The sequence below is a fragment of the Trachypithecus francoisi genome, unplaced genomic scaffold (genome assembly GCF_009764315.1).
Source record: "Trachypithecus francoisi isolate TF-2019V2 unplaced genomic scaffold, Tfra_2.0 Contig00586, whole genome shotgun sequence".
NCBI classification, from domain to species: domain Eukaryota; kingdom Metazoa; phylum Chordata; class Mammalia; order Primates; family Cercopithecidae; genus Trachypithecus; species Trachypithecus francoisi.
The window spans coordinates 7,318,685-7,332,400 of NW_022680749.1; the positions used below are offsets into that span (position 1 = coordinate 7,318,685).

At 41.8% G+C, this 13,716-nt stretch overlaps 2 protein-coding genes across 3 annotated transcripts in view; both read right to left on the minus strand.

The window, feature by feature from the left end:
- Positions 1–4,647: 4,647 nt before the first annotated feature.
- CH25H (cholesterol 25-hydroxylase) lies at positions 4,648–6,041 on the minus strand. The gene has a single exon (XM_033215934.1). It carries the CDS (start codon positions 5,998–6,000, stop codon positions 5,182–5,184), a length of 819 nt encoding a protein of 272 aa, XP_033071825.1. The 5' UTR covers positions 6,001–6,041; the 3' UTR covers positions 4,648–5,181.
- Positions 6,042–11,405: 5,364 nt separating this feature from the next.
- Positions 11,406–13,716, minus strand: part of LIPA (lipase A, lysosomal acid type) — a 38,195-nt gene continuing 35,884 nt past the window's right edge. For both annotated transcript variants that reach the window (XM_033215941.1, XM_033215945.1), the window contains exon 10: positions 11,406–12,899. In XM_033215941.1, coding sequence (XP_033071832.1) covers positions 12,666–12,899 — 234 coding nt within the window. In that variant the 3' untranslated portion in view covers positions 11,406–12,665. The remainder of the gene's footprint in view (positions 12,900–13,716) is intronic.

The following is a 13,716-nucleotide window of genomic DNA, read 5'->3' on the forward strand; positions in this document are numbered from 1 at the left end:
TAGTGAACATATCCCTCATTACTATGTTTTCTCAGACCCATTAGATAATTCATGTTTGCTGCCCTTCCCTTCACCAAACAACTACTGGTCTACTTTCTGTCCCTATTAATTCATTTGCATTTTCTGGAGTTTTATATGAATTGAACGATATAGTAAATAATCTTTTTTGTCTGGCTTCTTTTACTCAGCATAATTAGGACACAACCTTATTACCGCATGTATTAATCATCTTTTTCTGTTTATTACTGAGTCATATTCCATTGTGTGAATGCTTTTTTAAACATTTTTTAAACAAAACTTTTCAGAGTTCACAGATATAAAAAAAAGTTCACACTAAGTACCCACAAAAATATGTGGCAGGGTAGATCTTAGCAAACTTGGAAATAAACACTTCACTCAAGTTGCTACAGGTCGGCAGAGCTATTTATATTGGGTTTATGCAAATGATTAGCAAAGAATATTGATTGCAGCATTTTCTAAGTAGTGTCCCACAACTGCATTCTTAATACTCAGCAAGAGACAGTAAGTAACTTGTTCAGGGTCAAAAAGTTTATAAGCAATGGAGCCAGGATTGGAATCCAGGCAGAACTTGCAACAGTCGCCTAACTGGAATCACTGCCGCTGTTCGCTGCTGCCAGTTAACTTCTTGAACCAGATCTAATATCACTTCCTTGCTTGAAATCTGTGGACCACCCTTCCCAGTCCCTCAATTGCCCAAGTTCAGGTTTCAATGCATTTATCTGTCTATTCATTATAAATCAACAGATAACAAGAAGCTGTAATGTTTGTTTCAAAGCAATTTTACATCTCTCAAAAACCCTGGGACATAAGCAGGTGAGTCAACAGTTCTAAAAAGTTTCAATGGCTCGTGAAGAGGCAAGACAGCAAATGTTTGTTGCTGGGACCCAATCCCAGGCCCTAACTGCCTTGTTAGACACATGCCTTGAGTGTCAGACACATTTCTTCCTTGTTCATTCAGTGCTCAGAGCTTCCTGCCATGTTTCAAGAATGTCAAATTCTTTCATCCCTCTCAAATTTTGCAACTGCTGTTTCTTCTGCCAGGTATGCCTTTACCCTGCTTAGTGAAGACACAAAAATCCTTCAGGATTTAGCTCAAATGTCCCATCTCTTTTTGAACTCCCTTAATAACCTGTTAACATCCTCCATTACAGCACTGGCCACATTAGATTAAATGCATTCGCTTGCCTGACTCTCTCTCCCAATAGAGTGTGACCTCCTCTAGAACAGAGATTATGAGTGGTGATCATGGCCTGAGTTAGAAATCTGGGATTGACTAGTGATGGAAGATGGAGAAGAACAAGAAGGAATGTTTGAGAAATGCATGATTAATGGCAAAGGTGTGTTTCTAGTTCTTCCAGATTTCATGCAACACTGAACCAATGTTTATTAAGAACTAGGCATAAGAGGCCGAGATAAATAGTAGATAGGGCAAAAATAGTTGTGTGTTTATGTTTATGTATGTGAAGAGAGAGAGAAGAGGAGACATAGTGTGTGTGTGTACACATCTAGTACAAAATAGCAAGTTTGTACATGTTTACATATATAGTGTGTGTACATATAATGTGTACACATATATAGTATATAGTGTGCTTATACCTGTGTGCATATATACAGCATATGTACACAGTGTATAAATACATCTATGTGTACACATAATAGCACATAGGCATAGAGTTTTTGTGTATAATGTGTACATACACAGCGCTTTTACATGTTACATGCATATGCACATATACACGGTGTATATGAATATATATGCGTACACACATTGTGTGTATCTACTAGAATGCAATGCAGTAGGACATTTATAGAGTATATTAGGAGATGGTAGGGAGGATATTAATTATAAACAATACAGGTATATTTTAGTAAAATGAGAAGCACCTTAAGGCTTGCCTCTCTATTGTGGCGAAAGAGGAGCCATTGAAGAGAGAAGAAACAGCTGGAGAATGAAAATAGAAAGGAGTTGAGAGAAACCTCACTAAAGCCAAGCAAGAACCACATTCTAAGATGAGCTGGTTTAAAAATCGAATTCCTCAGAAAAAAAACAAAGAAGAAGAAGAAGAAAGAAAGCCAAGGAAATGGAAACCCAAGGGGGGAAATGTCACTGGATTTGATAATTAGGAAATTAGTAGGCAACCCAGAGCAAAAGTTTCCGGAGGAGTGGGAGTAGAATGACTCAGAGGTAAGGAAGTAGAATCAAACAAACTTAGATTTCTGTCTCTTTCTAAAACTTTTGCCTTGAAAGGATGATGGGAGAAGTACCTCGTGATGGAAGCAGAACCAACAACTTGGCTTTATTTGATTCCCCGAAGATGAGAGAGCACAAGCATGTTTGTGAACAAAAGCTTTTAGCATTCTGAACTGCAGTCCTAGCACTCACGTTGGGAAGCATCAGTCACTGCAAACACGACTACAGCCAGGATTTTGGATTCATCTAGCACTTTGCGTCTAGTAACTCAAAAATCCCTCACAACAACTCAGCAAGGGACGGTCTATGATCAACAGATAAGGAAGCTAAGGCACAGAGAGGTTAAGCAACTTATCCAAAGTCACTCAGCTAGTAAGTCCCAGAACCCAGATTACCACCCAGGTAATCTGGCTGCAGTAGTTGCGTTTGTAGCACAGGTGCAATGAAGGATGCAGAAAACACAGTCATCAACCTGCCTCCTGCTCTCCCAGTGCCTGCTTAGACTGGCCTTGATCTACCTCCCCTGGCTTTCTCCCCTACCCAGGCACAGGCTTTGGCAGCTTTGTGGAAGTGAAGTAGTGGGCCAGGGTGACACTGTTTTAGGGGTAGTAACAAAGGAGGAACAACAGAGGGAGGCCCTTTGTTGGTGTTGCAGGGTTTGCAGCTCTCTGGCAGTTATGTTATCAGAAGAGATGCACAGTATACACTACCAGACCTAAGTTTAGTAGAACTGGCTCCCACTCCTCATATTTTGTAACCTGGAAAAATGTACTTAACCTGTGTGGGTACCAATCCTCTATCCGTAACATGGGGTGATGATGAGAATAATAATTATTATTATTCTACATCCCTATGGTGTTGTTGTATGGAGCAAGTGAGAAATTGTGTGAAAGCTCACGTGCATATGAACTTTTTCTTTACTATTTTTATTAACAGGTTCTCAAGCTATCTGAAAAACTGCTCACCCTCTCCACTTCCCCAGTTCTACCTTCCAAGGCATTAAAAACTGTTAAGACATTCGATTGTGAGAAAGTGTTTCTAAATCCAAATTGTGCACTTTCCATGTGTATAATTTGACCCAAATCTAAAATTCCCTTATGCAGTGATGCAACATGATACATTTTTACAATTCTCTGAGGATAAGCTGTGATAAATTGTCATTATCCATGATTTACAGGACAGCTTTTGCATGCCTACAGCTGCTTACAACTAATAGTTGCACTACAGACTCCACACCTGCCTGTTTATTCTTCTCTTCTTACTCCAGGCGCCACGTGCATCATGATAATAATATACTACCGTCAAAGTAGCATTTTCTCCTCACATCTCACTTACTCTTTTCATGGATTTCACTTTTATAAATCAATACCATCTTTAAATCCCAATCTGGTCCTGATACAGACAGAGGAGGAGGTAACTTCAGTCAAGAAGCTAAAGGAATACACACATTGAAGGGAACATGGGAAAACTGGCTGTGAGGCTCCACACAATGGGGCATTCTGCCAAACATTTGGAGGGCCTAACCATATTTCTTGGGAGTCTCATTTGGCAGACTGTGGAGACCAGGTCTCTAAATAGATGTTTTACCTTTAAACATGACAGTTTGATTCAAAAATAATGAGCCAAGAATTATACACAAAGCTGCCATTCTTTATATTTTGTCTAACTTGCCTTAATTTTTAACTTTATATAAACTATACTCCAAAAACAAAATTAAAATGAATAGGCAGGAGTTAGATGGGGCACGTGATGGGTGATGGATGTGTGGTTAGTAATAGGAATATTTACTGTCATCTGCAAGAACATCTGGGACACCTCCTCCTTTTCCAGATGAGGAATCAGGGATCCAGGGCCAAATTTCACTTTATCTTTCTTTTGGAAAGGGCTGTACCTGCTGCATGTGTGTTTTAATTAAGAAAACTGAATATACAAAAATTCCAGATTTCAGAAGCAATGCTTTGAGGTTCATTTGCAGTAGCTACGGATGGCTTCACAAAACAGGAGCCTCCTCAGAATCGCCTTCTGCATCTATCAGCTGCTCTAGTGTATGCAATTGACTCACCAGTTCTGCAAAGCAAGGCACATCTCCAATTCTGTTCCTCCCCCAGTCCTTCCCTACAAATAATAAAATGATTGATTGTTTAGTGTTAATCTCTTTATGAAACTTTACAGAGTAATCCTATCATTTGCCCATTATGCAGAAATCAGCTGAAAAGCATTAAGAGCATTAGCGTTTTTTTCTCCATGAAATTGCTAGAGAACAACGACAAACAGACCCCCTTCTCCTGCCTCCTTTTCTCCAACAACCCCCAACAGAACACCCTACAACCAGATTCCTCTCTTTCCATGGTAAGGCTGATGGAGGCCTAGAAGCACATTTGGTATGCCCACTCCCTCTTCCCTTTTTGTCAGTCAAAATGCCAGTGAAATGGGAGTCAATACTTATTTGATTCATGTTCTTTTTTTTTTCTTTTTTGAAGCACGAAAAACATTTCTTTCAAAATAAATATACAGTTCTATACAAAATATAAAAAGGTACTATAATCTTGGTCACTGTCCAGCAGAAACATGTTTGTTTTTAGAGTTAGAAGTCAACACCATCCATAAAAATACGTTCTTTAAGCCAGGTTTTAGAACACTTTGAAACATAGAAAATTCCTTATTCTACAAGCAAGTCCTTTTAGAGATACTCTAAATATGCCAGGGATGAATGTCTAATTCATATCCAGGATTCAAGGCTATTGAGGCGAGCTAGACTAAGAATACCAAGAACACAAAATTGTATTGATACATAAACAGTATGTAAATTACTTTGTCAGATTACAAAAATACATCAGGTTTTATCTATGGTTTTCATCGGTTAATAAGTTAGTTGCCCTAAAAAAATATATATAGCTCAGGCATTTCTCTTGATTCAAGTGTGAAAGGCACAGCAGTCCCATGTCTTAGGGGCACCCACCGCAGCCACATCACCGCGCTGGGACAGATGCAGTCCGCAGTGTTCCCAATATTTTGTCCCAGTGTGTAAAGTACGGAGCGAAGTTGCAGTTAAAGTGAGAGTGATGCAGGTCGTGGTGCACCACACCCCCGTACCACCCGAACGGCACCAGTCTGTGAGTGGACCAAGGGAAGTTGTAGCCGGAGTGGTCCTCCACGGACAGCCAGATGTTGACCACGTGGAAGGTCAGGGAGGTGAGCGGATGGCACCCGAGCAGCGTGACGTTCATCATGTCGAAGAAGCCCAAAGAAAACAGTTCCCAGACGCTCATATACTGCGTGGCCAGCGCGAACGAGGACGGGTTCTGGTGGTGCACTTTGTGGAAGGTGCGGTACAGCCAGGGCACCTTGTGGTGCAGCAGGTGCCACACGAAGAACTCCGTGTCGAAGAGTAGCAGGCAGAACAGGATGTGGTGCAGCAGCAGGAGCAGCTCGGGGGCTTCGTGGGGCAGGAGGGCCGGCCTGCTGGCCCAATGCAGCAGCGTCACGGGGAACACAAACATCACATGCTGGTAGAGGGTCTGCCCCAGGCAGGGTAGCAGCTGCCTCGCTGACGGCGAGAAGTCGGGGTGGATCTTGTAGCGCCGCAGGGCGGGCACCCAGGAGCACAGGATGTCCAGGACCACGAAGGGCAGGCAAAAGGCCACGTATGTGGTGATGGAGAAGATGACCGGGAAGAAGGGCGACTGTATGAGGGCCTCCCAGCTCCTCAGGTGGTCCCACAGGGGCTGCAGGAACAGCTGCTCGGAGCTGCAAAGGACCTGGGGGTCGGAGGAGTTCTGGTAGCTCATGGTGAGGCTGTGCAGGCAGCTGCGGCTGCTGCTCGCGTTCCACCGACTTTTCACAAGACTGGCGGCCCCGCCCCAAGTGATGTCAGCTGCCTTTCCATGCCTTTCCCGGCGATACGAAGCTTGAATAAGAAAGCAACCCGGCAGAGTGGCGCTTGATTGCTGTAAATATGCTCATCTATAACGGCATCTTATCGGGTTTTAGATGTGCGTGTATGCAGTGGCACTTAGTACTTTTCACGTAAGTTCTGATTTTTCAGTTGACTACAATTAACACATGATAATGTGTTAATGTACAGATTTACCGTGTGGAGTTTCTATGAGTTTGGCAACTCAGTTCACGTGTATCATCACAGGTCCCAAACTAGACCGTTTCCATTGCCACCAGAAAGCGCTCCTTTGCAATCAGTGCAGAATAGTTTGTATTTTTTAATGCATACGTATAACTGCATCCATGTGCTTTCATAAAGACGCAAGCATAATCGCATTTTTAAAAACTTTAAAACGACATGCAGTCTGTAGCTCGGGTGTTTTCTGTCTGCGAACCCGGTTGCGGTCTGTCCAGCGGCGATCGGGAAACAAGCCCTTCGCACAGGGAACCGCTGGTTCCCGACCGCCGGCTGTGGCCGTCAGGTCAGGAAATCAGACGGGACGGGTGGCCAGATGGGAACCTCCACCAGCTCTATCTTCTCCGGAGAGTTTTCCTGGCCGGCGGGCAGCAAGCTGGAGAGACCCCGCACACAGGCTCTCCTCGAGGGGCCGCAGCCCGGCCGCTGAGCTACCCTGGGCGGCGCGTCCCGGGGCGCCCGGCCAACGATCGGAGCCGGGAGGCACCACACAGCGGAAAGAGGGCTTCGCGGCAGCCAGGCTCCGCTTTGCCGAGGAAATGCTGGATTTAACGCCCAAATGCTGGATTTAATGCCCAGTCTGCGCCAATCTGGCTAAAAAGCCGTTGTATCTCAATTTGGGGTGGGAACACTTAATTCAGCAAACCACCTGCGTTGTTCATCAAGGGAAAGAGATGTGCGTTACTGAAGCCTCCCGGGAGGCTGTTGAAGGAACAGGTGATGTCGCCACTACCCTGCCCTTCCCCTTGTTGGCTTTGCGGGGCCAACTGGCCCTCGCCCTCCGCCTCCCTTCCTTGAGTCCACTCCAGGCCCACAGAGCCGGGCTACGGGGCTCGTCTCTATCCCGGGCGTTTATCCGCCACCCAACTGGGGTCCTCGGGCCAGGGGCCACCCAGCACAAGGAGGTCGGTACATGGAGAGCTCTTGGGAGACCCTGGGAACAGCACAAAAATCGTCGCGTTCAACCCAGGGTCTGACACATGACACGACACAAGGGTGCCTTAGAGGACAGATGTTTTGGACACCAGCTTTGAAGCCGAGGAGCACTCCTGATTCTTGCTTAGTGTCTTGTATCTATGTGGTTGGGTCCAGCCCTTCACTCCTTGAAGCTTGCATTTTCTTATTCTCCCCGATTCCCCACAAACGGAAATTGAGAGTATTAAATGGAAAAATAATGTCTACCGTGTAAAACCCACCTACTAGGTGCCACAGATTGGCTGAATGTTTTATTTGAATAGATTTTATCCAATCCTCAAAAGAGCTGGCTTCCCCACCCTGCCAAGAAGTAGGATTATTATCATTGCTGTGGGTTTACAGGAGTAAAATCATAGGCACTAGCACAGAGAAAACACACGGAGTAATATGCATGGTATTTTAAATTTGTACTCCACACGTTACCTAAAGAATAACTGAGAAATTTGAAATTAAAATCAAGTAAGATTACGTAAAGAGAAATAAAAGATATAAAGCAAGCTATTATGAGGAAAGAACAAATACTACAAAAATATGAACCAATATATGGACCTAAAACTATGATAATAGATGGTATATATGCATACGTATGATATATATAATAGGCCAATTCATAATATATAATATATAGGATATAGATACATATAATAGGCCAATTTGTAATTCAGAATCTCCTAACTGGTGTGTGTCCACCAACTGCCACTGATGGAATACTGACATTCCTTAGATGCTCATTCCCAGGAGCCCTCAGCAGTAGCCTCCAGCCCTACAGCAGCCTTTTTATTTAACCCAGTGTGCCATGAAAATATTATTATATTCTGCTGACATATTTGCTGTTGATGAGATAAAGGTCCAGAAGCAGCATTGAGTTTCTTGACTGTCAATGCAAAAAGGGAACGAGGATGAATTTTGCTAATGCTGCTGCTTTGATTTCTATATGATAGCAGAAAATAGGTATAATGTAGGCCCCTGGTTTCTTCCAATTAAACAACCTGTCCTTGCTAGGCTGTCCACCTCCACCGCACCACTACCACCCCATCCTCTCCCTTCCCCAGTTCTGTTTTCAGTTCACTTTTAGGGCAACCCAGAAACTTTTCTTTCTCATTCCTGCTAGATGTGGTCTTGTCCTTGATGCAGTGTTTCAGAGAAGAGCGTCCTTCTCACTGCTCCAAAGGGACCATTAGAGCTCACTTTCTCAGCCTTAAAATTGGGTTTCTGCTCATAAGTAAAATGTCACTCAAATTTACCCTCAACAGAAGTTAGCCCTCAAATTTCCTTTCAGCACACATTGTCCTTTTCTTGTGGTCTCAGTTATCATGCTTGGGTGCTTTGGTTGCTCTTGCAGATTTTTTTTAAGTGAGTGGGATTGGCAGGTTTGCTTAATTTGGATTTAGCTGCTAGATTTGCTGTCAAGACTGTCTCCTTTGAGCCCCCAGCCCGAACCAACCCATTCATTTTCTGCTTTGGTGCATCCATCATCTATTGCTGTTAGAATAGTGTCCATGTGCTGATTACAGAAAGCTGTGGGCAGTAAAACATGAGAGCTCTGGCTTCAGCCTGCTTTGTCCGGACTCTCCCCGCTGACTTTGTGGCATTTTGAAGAATTGCAACTAAGTTTCTCTGCCATCTCTGCACTTGCAGCTGACCAGGACAGAAGTTTTGTCTAACACACAAACGCAAACGTCCTGGGGGAATTGGTGAATTACAGTCGTATTAGTTCTCCACTCTATATCATGTGGAATGCTGAACAATATGTCAGGTAACCAAAAACAGTATCACTTAATGGACCAAAATAAAATTGAACACTATCAAGTGCTGACAAAGATGGTATCATTTCTTGAATTTGGTACACTTGCACCTTTGAACAGTTTTTATTTGCACAAACATGTAATAGCTTGCTAGATGAATAGGTCTTTTTAGAGCACAGGGTATATCTTCTAGGACTTCTCACAGTGCCAAGCATTGCGTCTTTTATATAATGAGTGTTCAAAAGATACTTGTGGACTCATTTTAAAGGATGTTAGCTGTAAATTGAGATTAAAAAATAAAATCCTTTTTTTTTTTTTTCTGGAGTACTGCTTGATGTAGTTTGGATCTACTCACCTATAAAGATGGTCTTCCCTAAAACAGGGTGTTTTCTGATTAGAACTTTGGCCCACACCATTTCTTGTCCAACTGAAGGTTTTTCCGCAAAAGGGGGTGTTTTCTGACAGGTAGCATTAGAACTTTGGCCATGCCATCTCTTCTCCAGTTGATCATGGCTTCCTGCATATCATTTTTGTATTGGCATGGTTTTTCTGGCAGGGTTGGAGGACAGGAATCCTTTATTTTCTGCTTATCACAGGAGTCAAATCACTTTTCTGAGAGTACCACAATCAAGTCTGTGCACACTAATCACAATCTCAAAGTTATATGGCACCAACTTACCAAAAGACTGTGGATACTGCTCCCCTTCCCCCAGCAAATAGAACATGTAGGTAGCAAAGCCTGTCACCAATCACATCATCCCTTTTTTAAAGTGACCTTTATGATTTCTTTTTCTTTCTCAGATTAGGTAAAGTCATTTGGGCATCTGTCTAACCAAAACTGTTCCTGGATATTACAGATGTATAGTGTTGTGTAACAGGGAAGACTCATAGAGGTGGAATGATCTCAAATATCAAAATCTAATCCTCCATTTTAAGGACCAAAGATTAAAAATGCAGTCTTGGAAAAGTCAAGACAAGACTAACTAGGGTTAAAAAGCAAGTTACAGCCAAACTGAGCAGAGAAGGGCCAGTGTTGGTTCCAAGGTAAGTATCTCTTCGGGAGGAGTTTGGTGTTGGAAGGGGTCACTGAAGCTGCTTTTGTGTGACACCTTACAAAAGACTCAGAAAACATTAATTAGCCATGCCAAAAACAATAGGAGATGCTGATGAAGAACATGGGGATGTCAGCTTCCTCCAGACACTCCCTTGATGCTCCTATTAGTCCAAATACTGGTGCATATTTGGTTTTAAACACTTCATATTTTGATCCATGTACATGTCGCATATAAGTGGGCGCTTCTACTCACTTATACTGTTGAAACTCTCATCAACCTCTCTGAAACATTTAAGGCATATAAAATCATCCCCATTAAAAAGGCATTCCCTTGCCTGTAGAGAAGCAAATACTCGCCTCACCTGTCAAAGGGGTTACTGCAAATATCAAAGCCTTATGAAAAGGCTTTGAAACCCTGCAAGGCATAATGGAAAATACAAAGTATTATTTTTAGTAGTGCTAAGACAATTTGACAGAGAAAGAGTTTTGCTTACTTAATTTGGAATTGAACTTGAAATCTGCACCTAGGACAACATAATGAAGTACTGGTTGAGTAACTTTTAAAAAATCAGAATTACTATTCAAAGGTGACTTTTAGTGTCGCAACAGATCAGGGTGACTTATCTTTTGAAAATCTCTTAATACATTAAAAAATAAATGACAAAAGATCAAACTACAGTATATTTTTAATGTTTACATTTAACAGATTAACACCTTTAATACCCACAAACACAAAATAATCATTATTTGGGGATGTCACTAGTCTAAATTTCAGTCCTATATATGTGTGAGGCCTGAGTTAAAACCTTTTCCTGCCACCCATCCCCCAACCACATCTAAAGTTCTGATCACTCATTTACCTATTAGGCAAATTTTTATTTTCAGTTTACATTTGAGGGGCAACTATTCCTTGAGAACGTTTGCCAGATGTTATCCACTAGGCAATAGTTAATTATACTCCTGAACAGAAATAATACTACCATGGCTGGCCATTAAATTACCAACCAGCTCATAAAGCAACAAAGTCCTCTACCTTCCCTAGAGGAAGAACGCTGGAGAAAATCTTAGAAATAGTGAGGGAAGGGAGCGTGGGAAGATTTGCAAGCAAAGCCAAGAGTGCCCTCTTGTGGCAAACAAAAAAATGATTCTTAAAAATCACTAGTTACTTGGTAGCCCTTCATTTCCCGGAGTAAACACATTAACTTAGAGAAGAGTTCCAAGTCCTGCCACGAGAGAAAGGGGAGAACTAGACGGCTATTAAATAAAAGAGAAAAAACATACACACAATTCTTTGGGCCTATAAAGCTCACTCAATTTTATTGAAAAGTTTAAGTAAGACTTTAAAAGTTACAAAGTAGTATTCTGCCTGCCTATATTAGCCAATAACAAGCACTGTATTGTCACTGCAGCCAAAGTAACTGTGTCAGAAAAACATTAATTGTCATTTTGTCCACTGGACATTATTGTAAGGAAATGATGCTGCAAGAAAAGCAGACAAATATGGACTTCCCAACATAGAGACGTGAAGCAGGGGTATTAAAAATAAGGACACATATAAAACTAAGACACAAAATGAATCCCTGAGCTGAGCTTTCATCTGAAAACATCACGTTCACACTTCATTTGGGTGAAAATGAACTAGGACACTTCTCATGGGCAACCACGGGGCTTTGGTTTCACACAGATGTGATCAGTAATGACAGCAGCCGGCTCCAAGAGTACATTAATCTCAGAAAAAATAGTGGTATAGTCTCCACAGGGATTTGCTTCTCAGATAAGTAGAATTATGGCCTGCCATGAAATTGAGAGTTCATGAGCATAGATGGTTGAGTGTATCAGTCTTCAAGCATTTAAAACATAGTTTTTTGGTTTTTTGTCAGTGCAATTTGTTTTTGAAGACTCCAGAAAACGATTTCATTTAACCTGAGCAAGTAAAACGTGTCAAATCACAGCTGTCACAGTTACGTTTGATAAAATTAATTGTAGAATCCTTATTACTGGCACAGCTGTGATATTTCTGGATTTGACTATGCACCTACTGCAGGAAAACATAATAATATGTCATTTAGCTCTCTAACTACAAGACCATTAGACTGGAGCACTCTTTAAGGCAAGGACATGAAAACTGCATAATTTTACACCTCGCTCAAGTCCGTGACAGATTTACCAATAACACAATTTTAAAATTCCAACACTTGTTTTACTTTGTCCTATGAAGGGCAAAAAGTCAATATAGTATATTTTAAATTTTTAAAATAGAATGGATATAATGACCTTTTCATACATCAATGATACTTAAAAGACTTAAAGAGACAATACTATGGTTGAGACACTGGCTTCCTATTCCAGTTCTAATCAAAGAAAAAATAGCTAGTATGTATCTAATTGTAACTAGAGAGAACTGGGCATCTTCAAAGTTATCATTTTCTTGGATATAAAAATACAAAAGGCCTGGGAAAGAAAAACGAGTGTTTTACAGAAATTAAGCAAACACATTTTCACAAGACATAATCATTGACTTGGTGGTACACAGCTCACATTCAGCTTTCACTGATATTTCCTCATTAGATTAATAATTTTATTATAAAGCCTCCAAGGGGCATCCAGGCCCCAGATGAAGTCAAGATGCTCCCACTCCGGAATGCTCTCATGGAACACCAAGTTGGTGATCTGCGTCAGTAAGATATTGACGTCGTAGACATCCGCAAGCCAGTCGTGACCCCCACTCCAGACTGCAGTCGGCACAAGCATGTCCTTCACGTTGTATGTGGGAGGGTAACTCTACAATGAAAAGGAACCACAGAAAGCCTCGTTGTTGTTAATTTTCAAAATGACAATAAGCACAATCTCCATTAAACATTGTCTAATAAGTTTGACTAAGAATAACAAACTAAATTTTTAAAATCCCTTTGAGTATCTTTTCAAGTTACCATTACCAGCACAAAAAAAAGAAATCTAACCCCAAATGAAAGAATGCTAATTATAATCGCCACTAGCTGTGGAGCTGCTACCCTAGGCTGGGCACCAAAATGAGTGTTTCATCCCCGGCAAGGAAGGTGTTGTACTCCACAGGTAGTAGACGCAAGGCAACAGAACCAAGTGGCTAGAAAGAGTTTGGAGTCATGCCCTCCTACTTCCTCCCTTTGGGTGTAAAACAAGGCACACAAATTCTCTAAGCCTCATTGTCCTCATGTTTAAGTCAGAGATAATCACGTTTATGTCACAGAGATGTTCTGGGAATTAAATTTAAAAAACAGAGCAAAGTGTCTCACACTTCCGTGCATTTAGCGTGCTCAAAAATGCTAATTTTATTAGTACAGGGAAGAAGAGGCTTAAGCAATGTAATCTGGCCAAGGCCCCACAGCTACCAGATAACAGACCTAGGGCTGTCTGACTCTACAGGCTGTGTTCGTGATTACTCTGAATAATGCATAACAGTGATGACTCTTATTTAGAGCTGGGGACAAGACAGAGAGAAGGCCCAGTCCACAATATCAGCTACAAAGCTAGGATTGTTCTGAATGGATTGATGAAAAACAAACACTAGTCAACTCCCCCAAACATTTCCCACTGCACCCAAGCCTAGCCAGAATCCTGA